The 26,804-nt window shown below is 37.3% G+C and overlaps 1 protein-coding gene across 9 annotated transcripts in view; it reads left to right on the top strand.

The window, feature by feature from the left end:
* Positions 1-26,804, top strand: part of LOC131684531 (solute carrier family 22 member 21) — a 240,834-nt gene that overhangs the window by 177,578 nt on the left and 36,452 nt on the right. For 6 of the 9 annotated variants that reach the window (XM_058967497.1, XM_058967496.1, XM_058967495.1 and 3 more), the window contains one exon: positions 18,870-19,261. In XM_058967497.1, coding sequence (XP_058823480.1) covers positions 18,870-19,261 — 392 coding nt within the window. Of the gene's footprint in view, positions 1-18,557; positions 18,579-18,869; positions 19,262-26,804 lie in introns of those variants that run through there. The other 3 variants (XM_058967498.1, XM_058967502.1, XM_058967501.1) reach the window with 2 other exon arrangements.

The raw sequence follows: 26,804 nt of genomic DNA, 5'->3' as shown, positions 1-26,804 counted from the left end.
ATAAGGTTCAAAATGTACGTAACGCTTTCGCTAATATGCACTACTATCGCTTTCTCGCTCGTTCTCGTGGCGTGCATGAGCCTTTCCTTTCCGTCCGACTTCTAATGGCTTAACCAAAATTAATATCCCGGCTTTCCCCCACCAACTGCTCTCGTCAAGCAACCCAATACGAATAATCATAGGAACAAACATGTAGTGGACCTTTATATAAACTTTTCATTATTTTATTGTTCATTTGCTGCACCATTTTGACGGCTCTGTGCGGGATGGGCTGAAAATTTTCACTTTTCTGAGTCGTTTTCGAAAGATTTTTCAAAACACTATTTTTCCGTTGATAATGAATATCCTACATATTCCAAAATTTAATACAACATTGGTACAAATATTTTCGACAAAATGCCGAAGAAATTGATTAAATCCATTCAGTACAACAAAAGATATAAGCGTTCAAAATCTTACATCATTTTTCTTCCGAAATTTTGAAAAGGGGCCCCTATATTGAAAGGTAAGTCGTTAGTCACGACAAAAAATATCATACTCCATTAGCCTAATCAGCATTAGATCAATGTTATCTGCTTGCTAACTCATTTTGTCATGCGGCGATAGGTATGTGAGGAGGGCGAAAGTCCCATGAACGAACGACTCCCCAGCTTAAATTGGTATGCTTTGTAATATAGTTGCGGTTTAAAGATGATGGGTTAGAAAGGGAGGGGTATGAGGTGGTGGTCTGAGGGGTGATTTAAGGAGATTTTTAAAGGAGGGGAGTGAACAGTAGAGGGGGAGTGTAACCCCTCTCCGTAAACCATCAACTACGCCTCTGTTAAAATCCAGAAACCCTAAACGAGTCGAAAAAAAATTAGGTTTAGGTTGACGTTTTTCAGAGTGATTGCATAACCTTTCTATATGAGAAAGGCAAAAATGTGCCAAAATCCAAAAAAGTGAATCGTAGTCAAATTTTTTTTTCGAGTTTGCATCAAATCTCGACGTTTCATGCACCTTGAACACATTTAGCATCAAAAATAAAAATTCTATTTTTATTTTTTCCTATAGTTTATATGAGAAATTTCTGTGTGGCCGTACTCTGAAACCCGTAATTCCGGAACCAGAATTCCGATCGATCCAAAATTCAATAGCAGCCGATGGGAAGGTTGCACCTTTCATTTGAGACTAAGTTTGGGCAAATCGGTCCAGCCATCTCTGAGAAAAATGAGTGACATTATTTGACACATACGCACATACATACACACACACACATACACACACACATACACACACACATACACACACACATACACACACATACATACATACACACACACATACAGACTTTTTCCGATCTCGACGAACTGAGTCGAATGGGATATGACACCCGGCCCTCCGGGCCGGGATTAGGTTGACGTTTTTCAGAGTGATTGCATAACCTTTCTATATGAGAAAGGCAAAAATGTGCCAAAATCCAAAAAAGTGAATCGTAGTCAAATTTTTTTTTCGAGTTTGCATCAAATCTCGACGTTTCATGCACCTTGAACACATTTAGCATCAAAAATAAAAATTCTATTTTTATTTTTTCCTATAGTTTATATGAGAAATTTCTGTGTGGCCGTACTCTGAAACCCGTAATTCCGGAACCAGAATTCCGATCGATCCAAAATTCAATAGCAGCCGATGGGAAGGTTGCACCTTTCATTTGAGACTAAGTTTGGGCAAATCGGTCCAGCCATCTCTGAGAAAAATGAGTGACATTATTTGACACATACGCACATACATACACACACACACATACACACACATACACACACACATACACACACATACACACACATACACACACACATACATACATACACACACACATACAGACTTTTTCCGATCTCGACGAACTGAGTCGAATGGGATATGACACCCGGCCCTCCGGGCCGGGATTAGGTTGACGTTTTTCAGAGTGATTGCATAACCTTTCTATATGAGAAAGGCAAAAATGTGCCAAAATCCAAAAAAGTGAATCGTAGTCAAATTTTTTTTTCGAGTTTGCATCAAATCTCGACGTTTCATGCACCTTGAACACATTTAGCATCAAAAATAAAAATTCTATTTTTATTTTTTCCTATAGTTTATATGAGAAATTTCTGTGTGGCCGTACTCTGAAACCCGTAATTCCGGAACCAGAATTCCGATCGATCCAAAATTCAATAGCAGCCGATGGGAAGGTTGCACCTTTCATTTGAGACTAAGTTTGGGCAAATCGGTCCAGCCATCTCTGAGAAAAATGAGTGACATTATTTGACACATACGCACATACATACACACACACACATACACACACACATACACACACATACACACACACATACACACACATACATACATACACACACACATACAGACTTTTTCCGATCTCGACGAACTGAGTCGAATGGGATATGACACCCGGCCCTCCGGGCCGGGATTAGGTTGACGTTTTTCAGAGTGATTGCATAACCTTTCTATATGAGAAAGGCAAAATTAAAAAATGGGTTTTTTCGCCATTTAAATTTTTATCATAAATTTTTTTTTTTGAAAAATAACACAACATTTTTTTCAGTGTATATTTTTGACAGACAGAAGTATTCATTCCCTGTAACTTGTTCACAGAGAGTTTTGCTGTATAAAATACAGTAATCGAACAAAAAAAAATTGAAATTCATACACGTAGAAACGTTTACGCCCTTTTGAAAAATTGCTCTTGTATCAAAATATTCCAATTACCAGAGAATATCATGGAGATTCAGCATGATTTATTGCTGGGATGATCCCCATCTGCATCACCCTGCAGAAATACCAGAAACGTGAGGAAGATAGTGAGAATCGAATCGATGGCGAAGTGGCAGCAGGAATGGAACAATACGGAGAAGGCAAGGTGGAGCTACCGTCTCATCCCAAACCTGTCGATGTGGGTCAATAGAAAGCGCGAAGAAATGAACTTCCACCTGTCGGGCCACGGCTGCTTCAGGAAGTATCTATATCGGTTCGGGCACGCAATGTCACCATTGTGCCCGGAGTATGAGAACGTCGAGGAGATACCGGAGCATGTGGTCTTCGAATGTCCGAGGTTCAAAGCGACACGAAGGGAAGCTTTAAACGGGAGGATCGAAAATCAACCCGGATAATGTCGTCTACAGAATGGCAAGCGAGGTAAACACGTTAAACGCGGTCAATAGAGTGGTGACGCAGATCATAACCGATTTACAGAGGAAATGGCTTGACGAAAATCGAGCAACAGTTTCGGGAGAGAAATCATCGTCGGGAAACTCATCGCAGAAGTCTAAATTCACTAGTCGAGTAGAATGCGACAGAGCACCGGCTATGGGTTGTCGGGATACAAGGGAACCGGTCGCTAGACTCCACCCGGAATCTCCGAACCGACCACGGCACCCCACCGGTTGGTCCGATAGAAGAATAGCGAAAACCAAAGAAGAATCGGTTTCGGAAGAGCTTCTTTCGCCGGCGTAAGCTAGATTCAACACCGGGGTCTAGCGACGAGACACCACCAGTCGCTGGTTGTCGGGGCACCACAGAATCGGACGCCCTACTCCACCGAAATCGCCGAACTGATCTCGGCACCTGACTGGTTGGTTAGGTTTCGGGAGAGCTTCTCCCGCCGGGGAACTCTCTGTTGGATTAAGCTAGGTCCATCGTCGGGGACTGGACCGAGTAATTCGCGAACAAGTCTGGAGTTCAAAAAGAAAGTTGTACTAAACGGTACAAGGGAGCCGAAGGTCTCAGTTAATTAGACAGTTTAAGGTTTGCCACCCAGATTGTCCTCGTGAAGGAAGAGTACTAATTCCCGATCAACAGATAGCTCTCCGACTGCGATACAGAATTAGCCACGGTTTGTTTTGATGGTTGAAAACTGGTAGTGTGTCGGGGAGGTGTGCTGTAACTCTATTGAAAGAACTAACTAATAAGTAGTTGGATTGGAGTGTGTGTTGTACACATAAAAGACCTCTCCCCGAAGTAATGCTGTAAGGTAGTGCCTGGGAAGAATCAGGTTCCGTGCAAGAGTAGTTTTTTTAGACGGGTCGGGTGGCAGCCCATACCCGTTCCCTGAGTTATTGGTTTTTGCACATTTGCCCTGCTCCAGATGTTTTTAAAGACCGTTTCTGCTCTTTAAAAAAACACGCACATGCAATGTCCCATTTTGTTGAACTGAGTCGATAGGTATATCAGACTCGGCCTTCCTGGCCGCGGAAAAAGTTTGAGTTAATCCTATACATTGTAAGAAATGTAAGAAATGTAAAACCGCATGTTGGTAGTGACCGGTAATTCTTTTCTCACGAAACAAAGACCCTGTATTTTAACTACCATTTACTGGATACAGAAATTGTACGCGTTAGTCACGTGAAGGATCTAGGAGTGATCAACTTACGTTTGAACAGCATGTCTCCTATACAGTTAACACAGTATCTTGAATGCTGGGATGCATCTTCACGATAGCTAAAAATTTTAGAGGTTTGTTTATTTATTGTTTCTAATCGCTGTACTACTCTTTGTCACGTTCAATCCTGGAGTACATATTGCTGTGAAATTTGGTGTCCAAACTATAAAAAGAGTATTGAGAGAATTAAGTCCAGTTTTTTATGTGTTGCGCTTCGTAGGGTGCCGTAGATTATGCTCTGAATATCAGTTCGATATGGTATGCAAGGAGCTATTACTGGATTACAAAGAATTTTAACTAGATCGCTTCAGTCGCTTCCAGACCCTTCAATGAAGCCATCCACTTCTGATGATTCCTTTATTATTATTTATTGTATTGTTTTTAATATTTTAACGACAATTTTGTAACGATTTGACTGTTAGTAATAAGTTTGAAATTAGGACATAATTTCGGCTTCCAAATGCATGTTGGTGTATATACGACAAATACCAATACAAATACAAATACAGTAAGATTCCGTTTTTGGCATGCTCCCTTTTTGGCACGCTCCGATTTTGGCAACAAATGGGTTCCGTTTTTGGCAACATTTTTGTTATACATAAAAAGTCTTTCAAAAATGCGCAATAATTTTTTTTTGTATCAATTCATATCACATTTGACTTTATTTCAAAACATGGGAGTCATATTAACCCTCAATGGCGCAAATCATTTTTTTTAATTTTGTGAAAATTGTCCCATAGTTTCAATACGTTACTGTGATAATTTTGAGATGTTTTTCGCAATGTTGCTTTAAAACATCGTCATGCATTTAAGGGTTACCTATATTTTTTACTATACGTGTTGTATTTAATGATTAGAATAAGTATAGAGATGTATGTTTTATGTATAATATAACTGATAACAGTGTCTGACGGAATCATTTTTTTTGCAAGACCCAGAGTCTGTGCTTTTTAAGAGTGAAGTATAGAGGAATACGCTACACTGCATAATAAGGCTAGTTCTGGAGTAAATTTTCAATTGAACCTTAATTACATTGTGGGCCTCTTTTTCTTTGGATTACAATACAAAACTTGGCACTAAATTTTCAGTACATATCGAAAGCTAACCATAGTGCGTCCCAAAGCCGTATTTAGAAATACAAAACTGATGGCCCCTTAATAGTTTGGTTTAGCTTTATGATGTCTTTGGCAAATTTGTTAGTTTTTTTGGCGATTTTTTCAAATGAATTGAGTTAGGGTGGTTCATGTGGCCGAGGTGTTCGAAGTATCGACTGGCTCTTGAAAAATAGATTTGATGTGTTAATTTCTCGCAAATGCAATATTCTAGAGATTTGTGGAACTTTTATTGGAGCACATTGGTTAGTTATGGAGAACAAAATTTATTTATTTTTTAAAAGAGCAATGCTTTTTAAACAAAATTGTTCATTAATATTCACGTAAGAAAAGATAACAGTCCCAGGAGCAAATGTCATGATAACATTTATCACTCTTTTGAGTTTTTTCTATTTTTGAATATTTTTGAAGATTTGGGATTAAAACATTTATTTCTAGATATATTATTCATAAAAAAATGTTAAAAAACATTTTCTCGAGTATTTTTTTAATGTCATGTAGCACCATCTACATAAGCTGAAAAGTATAAATGTCTTCACTGTATGTGTTAAAAATATCAAACAAACAACTTTACTGAAGAAAGTTTTTTATAGAACACCTCTGTCAAAAGATAGAACTGATCTAGATCAGTTTTCTACTTATCTAGATAAAAACCAAAGTCGTCAAAATAATGATCATTTCCATCTAAGATACCTTGCTAAAGACACTAATCCTCCAGGATATATACCCAGGGCGCTCAAGGTTTTGAGCGTCGAAAGTAGCATTCTGCCCCACTGTACGTCTGAATTTGATAAAAACATGAATAAAATTGAATTTGCTTATTTTTTCTTTCATCTCTTTCCATTTCAGATATGATTAAAAATCCTTGAAATATTATTGAAATCGTAAATTGAAAATCCAAACTTTAAAAATAAGGTTCCATTTCTGGCACGGTTCCGGTTTTGGCAACTGAATAAAATAAAATTGTTGCCAAAAGCGGAATCCTACTTTTATTGTTTCGGTTTTGATTAGCAATGTACTCACGAGTGCTTTTGCCGTTGGCTCCAAGCCGTTGATGTCGTAATGGCACTCTCTACATAGTTTTTATCTGTCTTTGTTTTATTTTGCGTTCGCCAATCATTGCGGATTTCACAGATAAAAACAGTAATAAAACGTTAAATGATCGCAGATTCGATACAAAGTCCTGTACATTGTAGAAAAAATGGGTTCTTCCGGATATTAATACGATTGTACGGATAGGATATGTTGAACATAATACCTTAAAAACGCAAAAACCAATGAAAAACTATACGATGTTCCACTTTGACACTTTCAATATACGGGTAAATGTGAAATAATAAAAAAATGACCCGACCCGAAATAAGCCGTACCCGTACCTGGTGATAACAACACCCGAACCCGCCCCGAAGCACGTAAAACCATACCCGATCCATCAACATTTAACTTGAATATTGTTAACAACCTGTGTTCCGTACTATAAAAGTATTTAATGGAAATTCCATGAAAATGAAATGCTTACATTTACGGCCCTGCCCGCACCTAAAATACCTAATCTAAAATTCCACCCAGAAGTGCGTTCTAAAAATAGAAAAATACGAATACAATTATCACGCGACTTCAGTGAATTTTGTATACCCACATATTAAAATTGGCCACATCGTTATCGCAGACGCCACAAAGTTGAATGTATGATCTTTTCACGCCATGATTACTTCGGGGTCAGTCAGTTTACCAAGAATGCTAAATTCTTAACGACTGATAAGACCAGAACGCGTCTAATCAAGGTTCATAATGACGGCAGAAACTAGGAGGCTATTATGTAAATTGATACTATCCATGGGTCTCCCTAATCAATAGTTACATTTACTTTGAATTTTATGAAATAAATATGTCGACGAATTTGCGTTTGACTTCGTCACATCACTGCCTCGTACGGACTTTGTGCCAGATAGACGCCAAATCCAACGGTATTTATCCGTAAAGCCACTTCTTCTGTGATTCAATTGGTCGGTGTTAAGTCAGACCGGACTAAGTCGCAAAATCTTAAAAAGTGAGATAATTATTGCACTGGACAAAGAATTTCTTTAGCTAAATTCGACTTTTGCCAGAATTATAATATGTTATAATTACATTACAATGTAAAGGATGCGATTGAAACTTTCAACTCGTTTTTGTCGAAATTACCACGATGTCACTTAGTCCAGTCTGACTTAATACCGACCAATTATAAGCAATAAAGCGGTGGATAGAATAGATCACTTGCTTTACTGATAGTTAAGTAAAGCCGAGCGATTATTAACTCTAGACAATGTGAGAAAGTACCTTTAATTTATTGTGCTTGAACTTGACCGTGTATCGTTGGTCAGAACCCAGCCATTCAAGTGATAGAAAAGCCTAGGATTTATATTTCTGAACCAACATATCCGGCTTAAGAGTAAATCTATCATAATTTAACAAGGCGCTATTATCTCCTGTAGTATACGACAATTAGTTTAAGAGTTTTCGATGAAGTAATCCTGAATTTCGCGTACACTCTAAATTGCGAAACTTGTGTAGTTAGAAGGATAAGTACAGTAATAAAATGAGAAAGAACTGCTTTACATTGGATTTGAAAAATTGTCTCAGTACGTCTGAGAGGCACTGTTCATGATAACACTTTTTACAGCAATGTTTGCTACGGTACTGATGCCCTGCAATAAAAGTATTTTGCATGAGAATGAACATGATGACCGTAGTTGCTACTCCGTGACTGACCAGAACAAGCGAAATCGCACAGAAAATCAACGAATGAGACCTGCGAGTAGCAATCCATCCTCAATGTGCACGTTCCGAGTGTTCTATACTTTGAAATACCAACGACGGCGCCGGCCACATCCTTACAGTCATCGGGAAAGGGAAGGAATGTTAGTGTAACAAACGTTACTATGGAGACCGTGTATACCGTTGCATCTCCACGTTTACCACGGTAAGGATTTTTTGTTAGTAGGATGGGATAAATAGTTACCCAAGTCTGGATTCACCTTGATAAGTGATACGATCTATGCAACTCTCAGAAGGTTTATCATGTGTTTATTGCTCTGAGCAGTCGGCTGCCGATAATTTATGATAGATTTATCGTTTGTTGAATTAAGTTGGAAATGTACGGTTTGTAATATAAGCAACTCAACATAAGCAACAGCCGATAGCCTATTATTCCTTGCTTCTTTATTCCGACGAAACGCGATAATATAATTAAAAGCGACTACCTTTACTGTCTCGAGACATTTATCGAAACAGATACGCTAATGTTTATATAATTAAAAAATTTGCAATACAAGTAATATTTAACGTGTATTAACTCATTATAAGAAATGAAATGAGAATCATGCATTGGTTTCTATCTTCGTAAATTGAATTGGCTCGTAAAAAGTGTTCGTTATTTGGGATTCAGATCACACAAAATATATTATACATGGGTATTTTTGGAACGAGTTTGATGAGCAGATAATGAAAATGGATGTTTGAAACCTTTCTGAAATCCAAGATGGCGACTTCCAGTTGAGCAAAATTGTCTATAACCATATCATCACAATATCTATCCCTATATACGGCAAACCCCGTTTCTTTCAGCCTCTTGGTGAATATTAGGCTGACAGGAATATTGAGAAATTCGACACATATGTTTTTATTTCTTTTTAATAAAACGAAATTGTTAAAATATTTCTCTTTAGTCCCCCTGACAATCAAATAACCCCTTTATGATTATTTAGTTCAAATTGCAGTGCAAATTTAAAAAAAATGATATTTTCATTTTTGCACATTTTACGTTTTTAAGATAAGAAAAAATATGTTCAAGAGGACTTACTCGACTTTGGCTTTGTTTGCCTAGTAGAGCCCATATTTTTATCTACGTCTGACAAAATCGGTTCAAAAAGCTGACGAAATCGGAGGTAGAAAAAATCAAGTGCAGAAAATTTCGCAAATAATGGTACTGTTGAGATTATGGAAATTTATCGAAAGTAAAAGTTGGAAATTTTCGATTTCAAAATGGGTTCAGACATCAATTTCGCCATCTACTCGTCGATTCCATTTTGGAAACATTTACTTTGTTGAGATTACAGTGAGTTGATCTCAACCGGAAGTAGTCTGTTTGGATTTTTAAATGGCGTCAAACATCGATTTCCTTCATGTACTCGTCAATCCCATTCAGCAAATACCCATATCGCTGGGGTTATAATAAATTTATCTAAACCGGAAGTCGCCATCTTGGATTTCAAAATGGCTTCAAACATTGATTTCCGGCATGTACTCGTTAACCCTGTTCGAGCCGACGGGACTCGTATGCTAGGTCGAAGGGTTCCTAATCCGCAATAGCGGCTGGCCGAAGGCTAGTGACGGGCACAATAGAAAAATACTCGCGACGATATATTCACATGTGCCGGGAAATGTGATCGTAGGGTAAAAAACTGGTATGCTGTGCTGATGACGATTTTATTCTTTACCCTTCTGGAGGTGAACTTGAACTGATCGAGCCGAGCCAGTGCTAACTGGATGACAGTGCTAAATTTTACCTAACAAAAATTTAATCTGTAATCTCTGTTATCGGTTACTTCTCTAGTTACAGATGCAGTGCGTGATTTGGTATAGTATGTAAGGCACTAGATATAAGTAGGGTAGGCGAATTTAGCTTTATGTGTAGTTTTTTTTTTAAACTTGCGATTAAATATAATTATAATTATAAGAAAATCGTTTAAGTTTAGTTTACGTTTTGATTTAAGTTGAAATACTTCAAATTTCCTACAAACCCCATTCCGGAAATACCCAACTTTCATTAGTAATATGTAGGCAAGAATATGTTAAATTGTGCCTCTTCATACTGCGCTATACGAACTCAAACTTTTTTACGAACTAGGTTTGTAAAAACAGCTCGCTATGCCAATTTAGTTCGTAAAAATGTTACGTAAATCGAAAATTACGCAAAAAAAGCTTATAAATGGACGTTTCAGTGCATCATCTTTCGCGCGTGTTATGCTAACTGAAGCTCATTTCAACCGGTATAAAATAAGTACAGTAGGATTCCGTTTTTGACAACAATATTATTTTTTCAGGTGCCAAAACCGGAACCGTGCTAAAAATGGAACCTTATTTTTAAAGTTTAGATTTTCAATTTACGGCTTCAAAAATGATACATAGTTAATCATATGTGAAATGGAACGAGATGAAATAAATTCAATTAGCAAACTCAATTATATTCATGGTTTTATCAAATTGAGTCGTCATGCAGTAGAATTCTCACAATCTTCGCACGCTGTGCGCACGAGTGCAATGCCACTCATTACGGAGGTGTAAAATATCATTTAATTCGAATAGCCTTTCATCGGCTCACGTAAAAACTCAAACAATTCACTGCATAATAGTGTTGATTTCGCTCCTGGGGCTGTTATCTCTTCTTTCTGAAAATTAATGAAGAATTTTGTTTAAGAAATACATCTCTTCAAAAAAATAAATAAATTTATTAATGTATCATAACTAATCAATCGTTGATCTTTCAAATGGAATTGATAGATTGAAGATCGAATTGCGAGCTTGAAGATATCTAGGTTTGAAGAAAACCATTTCTGTTGTAAAATCTTTTTACAGCATCAGGCTTCGTTTTATTCATCTTTGCAATGAAGAGATGGAAAAATATTTTACCCCCTATAACATGAGCTATATTTTGGTGCACATTTCTTGCTCAGTAACTAAGAGAGCAGATAGAAACCACATTCTCGCATTGCTGAATCCTCTTGCTTGGGACTTACTAGATGCTCCATTGTTACCTGATCATAGCCGAACGGAGCAACGGAGATAAATTGATCAGTTGGCAGATGAGAATGAAATGATTAAATGGAAATTTCCCTCTTTACCACCAAGGGGATCAAAGTTAGTTCGCTTCGAGTCAGCGTTCAAATATTTCACTTGACTTTCATGATAGGTATTAATCCGTATTATACCCTTTTGGGAATAGTAGATGTTTGAATCAGGCAGGCCCCAGGATATTGAGACAAATGTCTTCCTATTTGTATTATATTATTATAACAATCAATTTAGTAAAACAATTCTGTTAACGAACTCACCGCAATATTAACTTTTTATCCAAACGTCAAAAATACTCAGCAATTTTTTCATATCGTTAGCGGTATATTTCAGCTGAAAATTGCTGACCTGTTGAATAATTGAACTTGACGAATTGCTAGTGAAAGTAACTATCAGCTTGTACAGGTTGTACAGAAAATTACAAGACTAACGAAGTGAATTCACTTTTCAATAATTCTCAATTGTATATTTTAAAAATAAAAAAAATCATGTGAAAATTCGATTTCCATGATATAACGCACCCCATTTTTCTATATTCAATAGTGGCTAAAAACTGATCGTTTTGGAATCCATACACAAGTGCTTTATTAAAAATAATTATAAAACATCCTGAACTTGATCACGAATTTATCCCGGGAATTCTAAACACAAAACATTCTCTTTTTTCTTTTTAAAAAAACCGCTTGTTCACAAAAATCAACAATGTAGAAAAAACACGTTTGTCAATGTTTTAAAAAGTTTCAGCTTTCCTATTGGAAAAGCTGATTCCTTTATACTTTTTCCCGGTTGAATCTATATTTCATTGCACCATTCAGCTTCCAATTGTTATATTTGCGAGTTAAATCAATTATCTAAAATCTTCATGTGTAAAATTGCCCTAGTCAAGGACATGATTCATGATGACCAGGAAGATCTCCCTATTACTGCTTTCACTGGGGTTTGTTGAAAATTGATGCTTTTACGAAAGGCAAAGAATTATTCGTGCCATCGTGCGACTACTTCGGATATGCGGGGCTACTTTGCACACTTTAGTTTTTCAATATTTACTAACAGACGCGCTTTAATTAGTTATATTATATTTGTGACATTCGTAGAGCCATGTCTTTTAAACATGTTGCATGTGCCTTTGGTCATTTTTCTTAACACTGTTTACCAAAACAAACAAAACACTTCAAGGGTCGATAAAAGTGATTGGAGGCTCGTAAAATAAGATTGCTCAACAAAACAGAAAATCTTAAGTGTACCGAGACCACATACTATTTTTCGGAAAGAAGAAGAAAAAAGATGAAAAATGGCGTTTTCCGTTTGTTTCTAGTACATCAGGATCGGATTTTATGAGATTTTGAAGGTTTTTGTGTGATTGAAAATCGCGTTTTTCTTTTGTTTCTAGTATGTAAGGATCGGTTTTTATGAGCATTTGACGATTTTTGTGTCTTTAAAAAAGTTGTTTTTAATATCATTATCAACAACTTTACCGAAGATACCAAGCCTCTAAATAATGTTTTGAGTTTATTCTCCGTAATTATGTCCAAGAGAATTAATTACCAAAATTGTTCTTTTCAAGAGATGCTCTGTGTTATGTTGTATAATTTCTTTGAAGACATTGAACCTCCGAAGTTGGTGGTTGCGAAATAATGTGATCTTGGCCGCGCAAAATCTGGTTTCGAACCTCTATTTCAGAACTCTTGACATAAAAAGTGCATAACTTGAGAACATGGCCTTGTGTACTAAATACGCCATCAATTTAGCACTCAAATATACGTCATGAATAGCCCCTTATTTCACTTTGTTTTTATTTTGCGAAATTTTCAATTCCTTCGTGTGGCTATTTTTATAATTGATAAATTCAAAAAATCTTTAAATGCTCTTAAAAAGCTATTCTGACATACTAGTAATAAACTGATATTGGCATTTTTCATCATTTTCCTTATTTCTATACGAAAAACAATATGCATCTCAACCCACTCAAGTTTTTCTGACAAGTAACGTTGTAAATGTTAAATTAAAATGAATCCCTTATTTTAGAAAAAGCGATAAATGCGAGAGGCTTTGTTGTTGAAAAAGCCTCTGATATCAGTATAAATTAATGATATTTCAATGAAAGTAAATAAAACTGGTTAATTTTTATTTTAAGAAGTGTGCAAAGTATAGCTGGGGTCCACAAAACTTATTTTTGAACGCTATATGAACAACTTTTTTATGTGCAAACCAATTCTGCTCATATTTGGCATTAATAATACATATACGATGACGATAAACCTGTGCTGATATGATACAAATCCATCGATTATTAAAGGAGTTATAATTCGTCAAAATTGAACAATTGATAAAAATGCGCAAAGAAACACCGCACGACGGAAATATGAAAACACGTCGCGTTAATTTTTTATGACAACTTGACAGACGGTTTATTGTACTTGTTTTGTGAGTTATTGATAAGGCTCGATGATGTTTTACTTTTGCCGAACAATAAGTCAGTATTTACTGGATAATGCACAAAAAAAATAAAAGCGATGATGAATTCAGTTAAAAATATTCCAGGTTTCAACAATTTATTCGCAAAACCGAAAACCGCTAAAACATGAAAACTTTTTCGCAATTTTTCAAATAAATTACTGGACTTCGTAAAAATATCCTAATATCTTTTTACAGTGAAAATCGTCAAATGAAATTATTGAACAACTTTTGCTTAGCTTGGTGTGTACATAGAAATGGCTGCAAAGCCTAAATAAAGCACTGATTTGATATAAAATATCGTAATTCTGTTATTTTGAAACCATATTATTTTATTGGCATTTTTTGCATTTCTCAATAGAAAGGTATTGCAATTGCTCTGAAAACAGACTTTTTAACGGAAGCCAGGAGGGCCGAGTGACATATACCATTCTATTCAGCTCGTCGAGTTCGGCAAATGTCTGTGTGTGTATGTCTATGTGTGTATGTATGTGCGTCTGTGTGTGTGCGCGAACACAATCTCATTCACTTTTCTCAGAGATGGCGATTTTGACAAACTTAGTCCCAAATGAAAGGTGCAACGTTCCCATAGGCTGCTATTGAATTTCTAATGGATCCGACTTCCGGTTCCGGAATTACAGGGTGATGAGTACGAACACGCAGAAAATGTCGATTTTAATAAATTCTGCAATGAATGTATAATGGTGAAAATTTTTCCAAAATGTGACCACAACTGCTTCGATTTGTAGTATTAGGTCACTAACAGCCATTCAAATTCTTTTTGTTCACATTGGCCACCATCATCAGTTCCGGAAGCCCCGGCGAAAGTATCCAAATTCAGAATAACAGTCACAACGGTTTCTCGGAGATGGCTAGACCGAATAAACCAAACTTAGTCTCAAATGAAAGATGTTACGTCTCCGTAAATGGCTATTAAATTTTATTCCGATTCGACTTCCGGTTCCGGAGTTACGGGTTGTGGCGTGCGATCACATAGCAAATTGTGATTCAAACCGATACTCCGATGAAAGCAAAAAAGGTAAAAATTTCGCTAAAAATGTCTCTCAAACAACTTAAATTTGCAGTTCTAGGTCACCGACGGCCAAACAAACTTTCATTGACTACATTGACCACCATAGATTGTTCCGGAAGTGCCCGGGAAAAGCGGCCATCTTTCAAAACTAGCAAACTCATATCAGTTTCTCGGAAATGGTTAGGCCGATTTTCACAAACTTATTCCCAAATGATAGCTATATTATCCCCACAGATGTCTATAAAATTTCGTACGGATCGCTTATATAGTTCCGGAGATATACACTGAACCGTCCGGTCACATATGAAATTCCCATATAAGCCGGAATTCAAATTTTTTTTCAAAGGGAAATGAAATTTTAGAAATCGAATTCGTATTTTTGATGCCAAACATCCTTAAAATGCATGAAACGTCGAGATTTTATGCTACCACGAAATTTTTTTTATAAAAATCGACTTTTTGGGACTTTGTCGATTTCGATTTTTTTCAGTATTTACAGCAAAATTTTAATTACCGTGGCTGTTTTTTCTTTTACAAAATTTTAGAACTCGAATAATGATTTCTTTTCTTGTATATTTGTCATATCATGTATAATAATAAAATGTAATATATGCATTTGAAAGCTTTTAATGAATATAAACAACGCAAACATTCTCGTGTTCATGATTGAGAAAGGCACAATTGCACCGCTAGATGGATTAAAACAGGTTTTTCAAACTTGCTTTTTCTTTAACTGAGAATCTGATGAGGAACACTCCCTCTTGAATTAGGTGAGAATTAATACTTTCGCCCCACCAGCGTGGTAAAGAGATATGTGTGAACTCGCTTTAGGTAGGAGCTAGTAAACAGTCCTACCAGGAAAGCCAGGTATTTTTCCAAAAAATCTGTAATATTTTTTGAAAAAATCTTATGGAATTATCTGGATGGCCTAAATTTTTTGGGAGAGTTATAAATGTTGCAATTTATTAATGAAACATATTTGTATGTTAACAAATATATCAAAGATTACTGAAAATTCGATAATCGCGCAAACTTAATTTTCAACATAGAGGTGTAGCCGACTTGTCGCTGGAATAGTAGCTGTCATTTCTTGGAATGTGGGTCTTCGGGAGCGGAAAGTAACTTTCGTCGTCTAGCACAAATGACGTCCCGCGATAGTTCTTCGTCATCCAACAGCACTGCGATTTCACGATCGCTATCTGCTGGACCGTGTCTTGGGGTAGTGAGTCTTCTTCCGACAGATGATGTCCTCCATCTTGAGGGTTCGGTGAATCAAGGTATGGGAGCAGTGATATTTTCGGCCGGCGTCACGCAAACTCGTTCCGTCCTTGTTGTCAAGCAGATTTTTCAACACTTCCTTCTTATTCTTCATTATCTTCGCTGGACGACCGCTACCGGCCTTCCGCTGCACGCTTAGAGATGTCAGGATCCGGTTAACTGTACTCACGGGCACGTTTTCATCTCGAAAGTGGTCTACCGTAAACTTTTCTCCATAATGACCATGCGTTTCGTAAAACCGTACAACACGCTCGCTGAGTGCTTGCTGTTTCGACGCCATCTTCGATTGAACTGACAGCACCCGAGTGAAAAGAAACATGCTACCCATTTCTAGGGAGTCCAGAGAGCAATTCTCTTGGCGAGAAAAAAAATTACGCTCTTTTCTTAAATTACAGAAATGTATTGAAGTCATTCTCATTTTTTTTATTGAACACTCGTTATATACAAATGTTACTACACCTATCTACACGAATATAACCATTCACAAACGCGACAATGAACAAAAATTTACAAATACACTCTACAGATAGAGTACGCAAAAAGAGGTATATTTTCATCCAGTGCTAAATTGTTGCCCTGGCGGGTTACAACTCAAAATCGCAGAAATTGTACATGCAGCATGTCAACTACTTCAACGAGAAGCACACAAACCGCTTTATTTTGTTTTTGGAATGCTTATTATAGTACATCTAAACAGCTCTATTTGTGAAAATACTTTTTACTATGATGTTTTCTACAACGCTGACGCTCTGCAATAAAAATATTTTCCTAGAGTGATAATAAAACATCAAAACAATCCCTAATCGATGAACCGTAAATACTATATCATCATCTAGGTTCTACATCATTTGATTTGCAATACACATTGTAAAATTAAACGGACTGGAAAAACTTGTTGCCTCGGTATCTTTTTGGCTCTATCCTATTGCAAGAACCTGCTTGAAACCTGTTCTGGACCAAGCAACCCAGTCTAATATAATAGCCTTTATGGCCTCCAGCAATGCAACAACCCCAACTCCACAAGAACTATATTTAAATGCCTTCGCCTTGCACACTCCTCCCCTAGCAGAGAAGGTATGCAATCAAGCAATGGTTCAACTATGCATGGTGGGTACCCGTATAATCACTGTTACTGACGTCGTAGTTGTCGTTGTCGTCGTCGTCGTCTTCGTAGTACCTTTGGAGCAAACGGTCCTGCACAATGTCAATAAATCTTATTCCGATGTAAATATTTTCAATCTACATGCGTTATTAAGTAATCTGATTATATTATGGTAATTTGCAAGCTGTTTCCCCTAGCCGGTTTCTATCGACCGCTTTCGCATTCTACCTCAATGCTTGGGACTGAGAGTAGGTATCACTGTTTACGTGAATGGAAAATTGCTGAATGGAATATATCATGTCTGTTTAAATACACATTGGTTGCTCGATGAACGAGTCCGTGGATGAAATTGGTTCTAATTGGGTATGCTTTAGAAGGGAAAATCACCCTAACATGTGTGGTTTCATTGCTTTTTACTGCATTTCATGTAACTAAAGATGTTCTCTCTATATGCTGTCGAAATTCAATAGCTAATATATATTCGTTCTAACTCAAGTTTGTAGTTTGAAGGTGGATCCAAAAATAGTCCTGTTACTTTTAAGTTTTTCATAGAACTTCTTTGTTATAGATTTATCTCATTTCTTTTTACGTTACTAAATAAAGTATAAATTGAAGTAAATCATTTTAAATAAAAAAAAAATCATCGGTTGATAGTTTTCGTAGATTTTTGCTATAAACTCATATAAACCTGTTTCTACTATCCTTGGCCCCCGCAACACCAGATCACCCATGTTTAGCGTCTAGGCTTAGTAAGTACAAACAAATCCATTAATTCATTCCACTACTCATCTGGGGCGTCAACTAGGGCACTGAGGCCCACACCCATCGCTGACAGTGTATCCCTATATAACTGCCATCCCATTAAACTACTCGCTGACTAAACAATAACCGGTTCTACATTAGGCAGTAGTATCGCAACGGGTGATCTGTTGAGTATACATTCCGCAAGCACCCATTTAAGATTGTCCGGATCAATTCATTTATGTAGTGCATGCATGCCGTCACCAATGGTCGGATGCTCCGATCGAGTTTAACCGATTATTTCACCAGTTCATTGTCTCGTTCGAACTTTTCTTAGTTGGTGCCCACCGTCACATCCATTGTGTCCCTTCGCTAGCACAGCACAACAGATTAAAGATCTGAACCCGTAATCTAACTGCACCGTTTTGCTCTGACTAATGCTTCGCATCAATCATCGCCACCGGCAGCGGGTGATACATATTTATGTATGCAGTGGGCGGTCGTCGCGTCTGGCGGACGGGCCGCTACCAGTTTGACATCGGCAGCGCGGTGGAGTGTTTACTCTCGCGATTCAATTAGTTTCGTCCAACTGGAAACACGATGACAAGTGTAAGAGTGATTTTTGTGCAACTCCCAGCCATGCGACCCCATCATATATAACCGACTGCCGATCCGAGCGGACGGGTGAAACTGCGTACTCTGACTGATGGGCAGTCGGTTGCGGTAAAATGTGATTCATGCAGTGGGGTTGATTTAGATTGTGCGGGTAGAACCCTGCCTCTGTGAAAGTGCGTTTTTAAATTGATATGTTCTGTAGCAGTTTCTAAACTTTTGTTGAAATATTCCGCTTACACCGCTTGCAACGCTAATCTAAGAACAATGTTTCTCCCCTCTTTTCAGTGAAGATGTCCAAACCGAAAAACTCCTCAGCGAACGCTTCGCCTACGCCGGTGCCGCAGGACGAGCACACAGCATCCTTGAATCTCGACACAACCCCGGCATCGCGCCTGTCGGGCACTAGTAGCAGTAACAACAACCGTACCAATCCATCAACTCCGACCTCGATAAGCAACAACAGCAAACGGATGGCAAACGCTGCGAACAGTAGTAGCAACAATAACAACCAAAACAGCAAAACGGGCCCCTCCGGGAAGCACAAAAACCCCGACGAGGAGTGCGATGTGATCGGAGACCTGATAGGAGACTACGGCAAGTGGCAGTTTGTGATGACATTCCTCCTGTCGCTGTTCCAGGTTCCGAACACGTTTCACATCTACTCGCCCACGTTTCAGGTGCGTTTTGTTTACCTTGATTGATAAAGGGAACGGTTTACTACATATATGTATGGTTACGACGACGCCCAGCTTAGAGGGAATCAGTTCGTCAGTTGTCCCAAAATGTGTACGAGTAAATAAATGGTTTAATTTAATACAAGTAACATGAGAGAGCAACCAACGGCAATAAATGTAAATTATAATAAAAAAATCTAGTTAGAATATTACCAGTTTAATAATTTGCTACTTTAAAAGGGAGTAGCAATCACTTTTAAAAAGATTTCCGAAGCCTTTTGCCAGTTAACAGAGGAACCATGAATTAAATTACATGTTTGCATTAGTTTCACATAATTAAAATAAGACTTTGTATTTCGATTTCGCATCATCAGTAACGTAACAGATCGTCTTGACCATCAGTTAGCACTAAATCAAAAAAAGCCACACATCTTATGTAGACATCCAAACAACTGACGCGCGGGAAGAACACCGTATTTTCATTTCTGATGGTAAGGAGTTTGAAAAGCGCATTGAGAAAGTGGTAACACTAAACTGAAAGTAAGCATAATTATCCTTCACATTCAAATGAGAAACACCAATCCAAGAAGAACTACACGAAGCAGAATTCAACGAATTTGAAATTAAACTAATTGTTACAAGAATTCAATCGATTGTTGTTGATTGTTTCAAATGTTGAAAATAGTACAAAAATATTTGTTTATTAAAAGAAAAACTACTTCTTTTTAAATTTCAATGAATGGATTTTTTATCTCAATAATTTCATTTTTTTATATTTTTGAATTATTGAAAAATTGAACAATAATTCGTTGAAACAACCATTAAATTTCATGTTATTTTATTTTATTTTATTAAATTAACATTAAAGATGATTTTTATTGTACTCAAATTATCATTTCACTAAACATGCACTAACAACTAAACCTTTGTGCCAAACTTTGTAGAATTATTTTTCTATAGCTAGAAAAGTAATTATAGACGAGATTTTAATGAAAATTTCTGTATATGAGAACTTAGTCACAAAACCCACTTTGCATACTTTGTTTTTCCAAAAATGATCTAGAGTGTCTTTTGAAAAGGGTCAAACTTTTTTGCCAATTTTTTCCAAATGGCTATAGTCTAAAAATGACAAATCCTAAAATTAGTCAAATTTTTGAATAAAAATTTTGCAAAAATTCTTCATCGACTTCTACACTAAGAAAATCGATTTTAAAAATTTTAAGTCGATTTATAAAAAAACCCCATGTTTGATGAAATTTTGTTCCGAGATAGGTAATTCCCTATCTACCGTCAAAATTCAAGTTGGGCACTTTCAAGGAAAAAAAGTAATTTGAAAAAACTTTTCCTTGCCCAAACTGATTTTTTTTCAGCGCATTTTTTATCGAAAAAATGAAAGTCTCAATCATCTCAGAATCCAATTTCCCAACTGTTAGTCACCTGATACTTTAAAAAGGTATTACTAACGAATTTGGTATAGCATCTCGGACTGGTCTGGAGCGAGGCCGAAGGGATTCGTTTAACGGTGGTCGGCACTGATAGAATATATTCGTAAATCGCCATGCATTAGTTTCGTACAGATAATTTTCATGAAATATACGGATTTTTCGTACATATTATGAATCGTTCGTAGTTCTATTGAAACACATTTATTTTTTATTACGAGTTTCTCGTGAAAACCACGAAACGACTTTCGTTGGCTAATTACGAAACAGCTTCGTTCGGCAAACGAATTGTTCGCTGCTATATACGAATATCTTTATAATATTTACGAGCACCATTCGTCGAACCGTCAACGTCAACAGAGCTTCAATATGGAGCCATTGTTGCTATACGCCAGATAATTGTTGATGTTCACGACGGTCTCGGTCTGACTATTTAGTAGCCGTATCCGTGTCCGCCGGTTTCAGGAGGATTTTTTAAATTTCTTCCGCTTCTAGTTGATCCAGAATCCGGAGCAGTGCGGATTCAGCTGAGCCATCGCTCGATGGTTTTGCATGAATAATTGAGTTTTTCTCTGCCGGAGCCATGTAAAAGAATATGCTATTAAATACGAAAACTTCTCTTAGATGAACGAAATGAATTCGTGCGACCAACGAGATTGTTCGTAATATACACACACGTTTATTAAAATAAACAAAACATTTCGTTTCATTCACGAAAAATAATGTTGTTATCAACGATAACATTCGTGCAGTATACATTAAACGTGTAAAATTTACGAAAGATTTCGTTCGCCAAGCGGCCATTCTTCTTCATGAAATGAACGAAACCTACTATTTAGAAAGCACGAAAATACTTCGTTGCAGAAAACGACGAATTAATTCGTGCATTTTATGATCGATTTCATTATATTTAAGAATTTATATTATCAGTGTGGTACTAGAACACTTAGCGCACGACCAAACAACATTTTTAATATCGCGATAACTGTGACCACAAGCGCAGAGACCGCTCTCCACATCCTCAATACGCCGGAGATGGGCCTTCTAAGTATAATGATTGTACATGACTCGAGATATCACCCGACCATGACCCTCATCCATTCTTTTGGACCAAGGTTTGTTGATACCTTTGGGAATCCTGAACTTCGCTCCATGAAATTTACCTATTTTCGAGCATCCACTGCGAAGAAATATATCAAAGCTCATTGAATCTCTCAGTCTACTTTCTACTTCTGCCCAAGTCAGACGTACAATCGAACCAAGTGAACAAAAACTAGCAACCTCTCGATCTAGTGTGCGTTGTCTCGAGAACAAAGGATACATTTAATTTATTCTTGCCATCATGAGTAATGTTGACGAAAAATCTCTACTCCGATCCAACACAGCGGTCGTTGACTTTAAATTCTGTTCAATAAGATTGAGTTTTCATGAAGTGGAATACCTGCTGAAGGTGAAGATGCAGCTTAAGCTCAAGGAGGTTATGTATCTACAGTATCATCATCTTCGTAATGTCGTACTCATATCATTCAACACGTTAGCACAAGCTGAACGTTTCGTTTTGCAGAACAACTTGAAGCACGTGGCTCAAAGTGATAAAGTTAGAATTATGATTCCCGTGTATATAGAAAAAGACTATGTAGATGTAAAGTTACATGACCTATCACCACGTACCCCTCCTGATCTAATCGCAAAATACATGTCGCAATTCGGAGAAGTAGAATCAGTTACACGTGATACGTGGAGAAATTTCTTCCCGGGTACACCTAACGGTGTTCTTGTGATGAGGATGCGGATCGAAAGACCTATCCCCTCCCACTTGACTATAAAACTCAAAACCCACGAAGCTACTATTAATCAAACTACGTTATGCACCTATGAGGGGCAGACTCCCACGTGCAAGTATTGTAATCAAACAGCACACCACGGACAACCTTGCGCGGAAGATACAGAGGAGAATGCATCTCTACCGATTGCCAACGAATCCACGATAAACCAACCTAAAAAAGTGTTTTTAATACCAATACCTGAATCACAAACGGTTTCCAAATTTGTGGTAGCTGTTCAGTCCATATTGACAACTGCCAAAACAGCATCCAGCGCCCCAGAAACCACTGTAAGGAACATCGGTGATGAAGATAATAAAAATGACGACGGATTTACATTGGTCACCCGTAAGTGCAAGAAGCAGTAAAGAACATCTGGTCGCGAGCACCAAGGCACTTTTAACGATGGTGACCTTGATGTGGAGGACAGGAGACAATTAATTGGTCCCCATGAAGCAGTAGACGAGCCGCGAAAGAAGGTCTCCGCTCGCAATAAAAAGTTGCGCGCACGAGATCCAACGGACAATCAATAATAATGGTTTTTATTTTTATTTTTTACATATTGTAAACACATAAAAGATCAACGGCTCCGTTAAGCTACCGCTATGAGCCGTGTCAAATTTACGAAATAAAAAAAACTCATTGAAGCTACGCGATCTTTCATAAATATCACCTTCTAATGCCTAAATGTCCACCTTCTCATTACCATTCTAATCCAAGTGTCTTATTATCCTGAATAGAGCACTGCGGAAGAATTCAAACTGAGGTAATCTGCTATGATTTTTCAGATGAAGTACCCAAAAACTCATATTTTCCCCAGGAAATGCAAAGAGTGTTTTCTATGCTCCATCAAACGGAGAGCCTCCTGTGACTGTAACGATTTGGGCATGGTCATTGATAGGTAAATATAAAACCATCGATTGTGGAAAGAATGTTGGCAGCAACTCCTCTTTTATGATTACACTCACCAATACTGTCATATACCGTAACGGCGATGCATAGCTGTCATCATACGACGAATGTTCCTTGTATTCCAATCACAGGATGAATCGAATACACAACGTAGGCCCTAGCCACCAGACGAAACATTGTTTCTCTGATGATCTGTCCGTTAATCCATCAACAGACCGGTGCCAATAATCGCGCTTTTCAGCTTCCATCCAGTTTTTTGTTTGCATTTGTAGCATCGCGTATACTGGGAAAAATGCGGGCGATCCGACGTTCAAAATTCCTTTTCGCGTATAATTATAAGCAATCTATGCTCACCACGAAGTAGGAGACTGTTCACGGTTGTTCGCATCGGGTACTCGTTTCGTCTGACCTTCACTCGTAATGCAAGTGCATTGTGTAAAACCTGGGGGGAAATGTAGGGACTGAAATATAGGGACACTTGAGGTTTTTGATGTCCCATGTGGAAATTACTGCTAGTTTTTCTAAGATTACCGAGACCAGGAACCACTTACTTCGGTTTTGTAACAGCACCCTTCAAGGGACACTCTTAGGCCTTTACGAGGAACCTTAGGAACCTTAGAGAGAAAAATGATTTTCCTCTTTCGGAAATTTATAGACAAATTAGAATATTTTCCCTCAATGGGATGGTCAGATTTTCGCTATTTAGTGTACAAGGAAACGTAGAAATTATTCGTTGTCGGTGGCGAAGCGCTCGTTTGTATTATCGGAGCGTTCCTTAAATAATGTTTCATTTTGTTCCCACATAATGCATATGCGGGATATGTGGAGAGATCAGACGGAGTCTCTCCACGGTAGGAAAACTTTTCATTATTCTCTCCGCATTTTCCACAGCGTGCCTTGTTTCTACAATAAGTCGATGTAGGCCCAATTGTTTGCAACAACGGCACAAAAAGTACATGTAGACTAGCCCCGTACAAAAAATCAAAGTTTGGTAGAGCAGACTCAGCGAAAGGTTCGAAATAAGACTGATGAAAAATAAGTTGTTTTCATATACTCCATTATTTTTCCTGAACGCAATTGCTCTTGAAGGAGCGAACCCACTTAAGGGTCATGTTGGAGACTACACCATCAAGCTCTACTTCCCGGGGCGCACATAGATAAGATACTTCTTCGTACACGACCAAGTGGTATTTAGCTAAATCTCGCATATATCGATGATGTTAAATGGCTTATCTTAGCCCACATTCAAGTTTCTTATGAATATATAACAAATTCGTTACTTATACTTTTTGCATGTATCAGGCAACTAGCAGTTAGGAAATTGGATTCTGAGATGATTATGACTTTCATTGGTTTAGTTTTCGAAAAAATATACAGAAAAAATTCAGATCGGATGAGGAAAAGTTTTTTTCAAATAACTTTTTTTCCTTCTAAGTGTCCAACTTGATGGTAGGTAGGGAACATAATTATTTATCTTGGAACAAAATTTCATCCAAATCAAAGATGTTTTTTTTTGTAAATCGAATTTAAATTTTTAAAATCAATCTCCAGTCCGAGATGCTAATTGATTGTGTAGGAGACGATGAAGAATTTTTTTTCAACATTTTTATTAAAAAAATTGACTAATTTTGTGAAAATCACTCCTACAACATTTTTTGTAGGATTTGTCATATTTAGACTATAGCCATTTGAAAAAAAATTGGTAAAGTTTGACCCTATTCAAAAGACAGTCTAGATCATTTTTGGAAAAACAAAGTATGCAAAGTGGCTTTTTGTGACAAAGTTCTCATGTATAGAAAGTTTCATTAAAATCTGAGAGGGTGCTGCCAACTCTGAATACGATTTAGCGCGAAATTCGTCTATATTGGAATAACACTCAGAGATATAAGCCGCTATCACACTGATGACCCTAACAAGTTAATGAGAACCATAATATCCAGGCCGAAATCGTGTTTTCCGATTTTACCTGAAATCGGCGGCGCAGCGCACACCTCTACTCTGAAGACGCAGTTACCAATCCTTTTAATCCACGTTTAGTTATTGAATTATTGTCAGCAATACTCAACTGGCAATTTGCTGTGGGAGTTTAAATAAAAACCAAACCCCGAAGCATCCCGTTAACGATCAATTAGTTTGCTCTACGCTGTTAGGAAATTATTTGCAATATTTCTCCCTTAGGAGAAAAATTTTGATGTAAACCACTAAGGAGAAAATTGGATAAAACTCACGATAACTGTTAAATGCGCAATGTTGTTTTGAAACAACATTGCAAAAATCATTTCAAAATTATAGCAGTAACGAGTAATTGAAGCTGTGACACAATGTTCACAAAAGGGTATGAAATCTATAACTAAATTAGTTATGGAATTTGTGTTTCGACTTCGTCTCATCAGAATCAGACTCTAACTTAGTGCCCGGACTAAACTAGCGCCGGATTGACGATAACTCCAAAAATGGACACACAATTCCTGAGAAAAAGTGGTTTCTTCAATTTTCTCCATAATCCTCTAGTTTCTAAGTTCGTCTTCAGGTGAGTTACGGATGATTCGTTGTAGAATATTCAAAACACAATTATATGTTGTCACTACTAGGAAAACTACATAAGTTTGAGGAAAATGAGAAAAAAACGACAGTAAAATTTGGGTGAAAATGTATTACTATGGTGGTCAAAAAAATTTAATATATAGTCATAAACAAGAAATTTTAATCTGTTCTTTTCTTTGAAATTATAACCGGAGCCACACTCACAAATCACTTTCTCCGAATTTCTAGTATTTTAACTTTGTAAAATACATCGAAAAAAGTTGTAATGTCGAAAAATATAATTGATGTTTATAAAGAGTGGAACGTGCATCCTTATCCTGATTCGCTTGATGAAAAGAGAGAAAAGGCCGAGCTTCGCCTAGGATTTTCCGATTCGAACTCTTAGGGACACTTCTTTGTGTCGCAACTACCTTTGCAAAATAATTATGATCAAACCGAAACAAAAATTATGGCCACAGAAAAGCCCAGAACGTTATTTGTATATGTTTTTCTTCTTCATACCCTTTTGTGTAATCGGCTTTATCCAAGAAAAATACACCATAGTTTTACATATAAAAATGTGGCTGCTTGTGCCGTCTTGCCCGAAAAGGTTACAGCCATTTTTATCTTCTGCAAACCAAAATAAACAAGTGGTCCGAAAACGTGAAATGTATACCTGTTGAAGTGAAATTGTTCAAAATCATGTCGTAGTTTCCTGCACGACGCCGAACATTTTAGGTTCTTGCCAATTTAACTGGTTCGGTGTATCGAATCAAACCGGACGTATGCAATATATTCAAAGTTGTCGGTTCCCGGAACTGATGGAGAAATTCAACGTATCCCGCC

This window comes from Topomyia yanbarensis, chromosome 2 (genome assembly GCF_030247195.1).
Source record: "Topomyia yanbarensis strain Yona2022 chromosome 2, ASM3024719v1, whole genome shotgun sequence".
Taxonomy (NCBI): Eukaryota; Metazoa; Arthropoda; class Insecta; order Diptera; family Culicidae; genus Topomyia; species Topomyia yanbarensis.
Note: the sequence above shows the minus strand (reverse complement) of the source record. Positions and strands in the feature narration are given on the sequence as shown.